Genomic DNA, 4,540 nt, shown 5'->3' on the forward strand with positions numbered 1-4,540 from the left:
TTGTTCCACTGAATGTACAGTGACAGCTGGTATCGTTGCTCTAATGCGACAGGAATACCTTTGAAGTATCTCGCCACAAACACACGTTCTTTCCTTTGAACTATGGTGGGAAGGATTCCATAACTGATGTTCAGACGGTGGAAGGGCTGTATAACCGCTCATTCCTTCACCAACGGGTCCTCACTTTGCTCTTGAATTGGGAGTTTCTCTTCGAAAGACAGGGACGTTGCCAATGTGCCACAAAGCGGCACGGTAGCACAGTGGTTAGTACTGCTGCTTCACAGCTCCAGGGACCTAGGTTCGATTCCCGGCTTGGGTCACTGTCTGTGTGGAGTTTCCACATTCTCCTCGTGTCTGCGTGGATTTCCTCCGGGTGCTCCGGTTTCCTCCCACAGTCCAAAGATGTGCTGGTTAGGTTGATTGGCCATGCTGAAATTGCCCCTTAGTGTCCTGAGATGTGTAGGTTAGCGGGATTCGTGGGTAAATATATAGGGATATGGGGGTAGGGCCTGGGTGGGATTGTGGTCGGTGCAGACTCGATGGGCCGAATGGCCTCCTTCTGCACTGTAGGGTTTAAAAAAAAACAGCCTGGCGAGTCAATCAGCCACTCCGACATACAATACAGTAATTGTTCAATAATTGCCACAGTGTTTCATGAGATAAATCTCGCAGTCACGGCTGAGCCACTCCCCTGATGGTAAGATTTAAATAAACGGATTGATCCTGAATGATCCAAATTCTGGAGCAAGCCTGAGTCACAATAATCAGAATCGGGTTTAACTGTCATCATCTGCTGTGTAAATGGAAATATTCCCCCCATAAAGCACTGACTGTTACCCAGCTCTGACAGCCAGCTCACCGGCCTGCCGATTCAAACTGTCACTGGGAACACCAGGAAGTGAAGTCAGAACATCCTGAGGCATCAGCAGATTATTGAGGGCGGGGTTTAGAACGGGTGTCTTCAAAATCCCCAACTCCCTTTTTACAGAGTGGACAGAGACAATGCGGCTGCTCAGCATCTGGGTTGTGTGGGCAATATGTCTGACAGGTAAATGTGGACCAAACACATTTCAACTTTTTAAAAAATATTTTTGAAACATGATCTGAAACAAAATTTTCAACAGTGGTCGGTCAGATATTCTTATATTTGTTTTTCAGATCTGATTCATGGAGATTCTGTCACTCAGTCGCCGTCCTCAGAAGTTAGGGCAGAAGGAGAAACGTTAACTTTACATTGTAAATATGATACTGAAATGAGCTACTACTATCTATACTGGTACCGGCAGTACCCAGACTCACAGCCTGAGTTCATATTGTGGAAAGGCTCGGGCAGCGGTGAAGATAAAGCCTATTTTGCCAAAAACCGTTTCTTTGCTGAACTTCAGACCGAGAATAAATTTACCAGTTTATCCATCTCGGGTCTGAAGCTGACTGACGCCGCCGCGTATTACTGCGCGCTTTCAGACGCACAGTGATATAAAGCAAGCTCAGCCCTGTACAAAAACTGCCTTTCACTGCAGAGTGCAGCTGCTGTCTGTTGGGGTCTGTGGAGGATTGTAGTAGATGCAGCCGCAATGTGCAGCGAAAGGAAACCAAACTCACCTCGAATGAAACTGTTCCCAGGAGAGACTGAGAAAACAAACTTCAGAATTCAATCAGACAAACAGATCATCGCAGAATCACATTAGAAGACACCCGTTCGAAATCCCGCCCTTAATAACTTGTTCTCTTCCCCCGGGATGCTCTTGCCTCACCTCCGTGTCTGTCTCTGGTTCTCTGAGGCCAGTTGGTGGTGATCTGGGGTTGATATTGAAAGAGAAGTGTCCGAGCCTGGCTACAGGCAGTGCCCTGACAGGGGAATCGCCGGACTTTCAGAGACTGGGGAGGAGGAAGTGGTGGCCGGGGAAGGTAAGTCTGGTCTGTAAATTATCATCAGAAAATTCCGGATTGTTCGTGTTGACAAGAACCACACCAGCTTCCAGGAAACATTCTGAAGCTCAGTGCTCACTGAGGAAAATCTCCTTGGGGTTGTTTTAAAGATGATAGTCACCCCTTTGCGAAATCTATTCAGTGTTTATAAGTTTTCTTTGATCCAGCAACGCACTCTGATTAAATAAATCGTGTTAACAGGCCGTGGTCTAAGGCTCCACGAAACTGCGAGAGAGATGGAGAGGGTTGTTCAATGTCACAGACAGTCCCGGAAAACACATCGAAGGAAAAAGAAGTAAATTCAAGTAAGGAAGTAAATTTCTGAATGCTGATTTCAGCATAACTGCACTGGATTTAACCAGTACAATTCCGTACGTTTTCCTGAATTTTGTTGTTATTGTAAAGTTCCAGGTGACTCTGCATTTGGAAGCGGAATTTTTACTTCTGTTTAGCAGTGAGAGCGCTGTCTGGATACTGGGAGTATGTTTTTTTTTGTGTTCTGGATCTGTTACTTCTCTGTAGCAGTGTTGGCTCCATAGCACAACAATGCACGGCGATGTCAGAGAGAACTTCTCCTGTGATATTTCAAGGGACAACTTTGTTTCCTTGTGAAAATCAGCAGCGAGTGTAACTCCGAGAGCTGTTTGCCTTCAGTAAATGTGTCAGAGCTCCCGCAGATACTGGAGGAACAGGTCAAAGTTGGGACACTGTGGTTGTCGTATGTCGGCAGTCCAGTGTTAATGAGGCGCTGTTCTTCTAGAACTTTGCGCTAACAATTCAGAATTTCCTGACGATAAACTACAGACCAGGGTTACATCCACCCCGGACCTCCCAGTCCGACCAAAAGGACTTAGAAGCTTTGGAGAGAGTTCAAAGAATGTTCCCCAGGATGCTGCACGATCCCGAGGGCGTTGGCTATGAGGAGTATGAATAGCCTAGGACTGTTTTTACTGAAATACAGAGGCTGAGGGAAGACCTGGATTGGATCTACAACATTATTGGAGGCACAGACAGGGTGGACGTGTCAATTACAAGGGGAGCACTGGTTCAAGGGGAAGTTTGAGGGAGATTTGTTCCCAGGAGCAGGCTGAGGGTAAGAGAGTGGGTTTTCTGACTGTAATTAATTATTTATTTTTTCAGTTAATTTTGGGTTTAAAATCGGAGGTTTTTTTCAAAACCGGAAGTCGGGCCAGGAGTGGCCTGGGGAAGTTTTTGGAGGGTTTAAAAGCGCACCAAGGTATACAGCGGGCAGCATCGTAGCGGGCAGCAGAGTGAGTGGGAAGTTCAGTGAGCTGTCAGGGCTTTGGCTCACAGGGCTTGGACGAGCAGGGGTGAGTTTTTGTTTCCTTACACTCTTATTAACTTTTCACTGTCTTACTTGACATAAAGTGTCCAGTATGAGTGTGAAACCAGTGTGTTGTTCCCAGTGTAGGATGTGGGAGGTCCTGGAGGCATCTGGCCTCCCGGACATCCACATCTGTGAGGGGTGTGTCGAGCTGCGGTTCCTGAGGGACCGTGTTAGGGAGCTGGAACTGCAGCTCGAGGATCTTAGGCTGATGAGGGAGAATGAGGAGGTGATAGACAAGAGCTATCATCAGGTGGTCACACCAGGGCCACGGGAGGAGGCCAAGTGGGTGACGGCCAGGAAGGGTAAGGCTAGGGTGGTTGAGAGCACCCCGGTGGATTTGCCCCTGCACAACAAGTACTCCTGCTTGAGTACTGCTGGGGGGGACAGCCCGCCTGGGGGAAGCAGCAGTGGCCGTGTCTCCGCAGTGGAGTCCAGCCCTGTAACTCAGAGGGCTAAGGAAAAGAGGAGGAAGGCGGTATTAATCGTGGACTCGATGGTGAAGGGAACAGACAGGCGTTTCTGCGGAGGTAGGCGAGATTCTCGCATGGTGGTCTGCCTCCCTGGGGCCGGGATCCAGGATGTCGCTAGTCGCGTCCCGGAAATCCTGAGGTGGGAGAGAGAGAAGCCTGAGGTAGCGGTACATATTGGTACCGCTGATGTGGGTAGGAAGGGAGAAGGGGTCATGAAAAGGGAGTACAGGGAATTAGGGAGACAGCTGAGAAAGAGGAAAGCAAAGGTAGTAATCTCAGGATTACTGCCTGTGCCACGGGAAGGTGAGGGCAGGAATGGAGTGAGGTGGAGGATGCATGTGTGGCTGAGGGACTGGTGCAGGGGGCAGGGATTCAGGTTCCTGGATCATTGGGACCTCTTTAGGGGCAGGGGTGATCTGTATACAAAAAACGGGTGGAACTTGAATCACACGGGGACCAATATCCTGGCCAGTAGGATGGCAAAGGCTACTGGGGAGAATTTAAACTAGATAGGTTGGGGGGAGGGGAGCTAGAAGAGTTGACTAGGATCAAGGAACTAATTGATGGGGGGGAGGATGCAGGGGTAAGGGGAAGTACAAAAATAATGGTAGAGGAGAGGGTGCAAGTGAATGAAGGCGGTAATTTAGGTAAGGGAGGAGAGGGAGTGGGTGTTCGCGACTCATCAAAGCGGGTCCAGATAAAAGCTGGAGTAAGGACACTTTGCCTGAATGCACGAAGCATTCGGAACAAGGTAAATGAGTTGATGGTGCAAATCAGCACAAGTGGGTACGAT

The 4,540-nt window shown here is 48.7% G+C and overlaps 1 gene segment (V, D, J or C); it reads left to right on the forward strand.

Moving 5' to 3' along the window:
• Positions 1 to 1,002: 1,002 nt before the first annotated feature.
• On the forward strand, positions 1,003 to 1,475 carry LOC144484231 (T cell receptor alpha variable 38-2/delta variable 8-like). The segment is given in 2 exon segments: positions 1,003 to 1,048; positions 1,159 to 1,475. Coding segments are annotated over 2 exon segments (363 nt in total).
• Positions 1,476 to 4,540: the final 3,065 nt, after the last annotated feature.

Source organism: Mustelus asterias, unplaced genomic scaffold (assembly GCF_964213995.1).
Source record: "Mustelus asterias unplaced genomic scaffold, sMusAst1.hap1.1 HAP1_SCAFFOLD_96, whole genome shotgun sequence".
Lineage (NCBI taxonomy): Eukaryota > Metazoa > Chordata > Chondrichthyes > Carcharhiniformes > Triakidae > Mustelus > Mustelus asterias.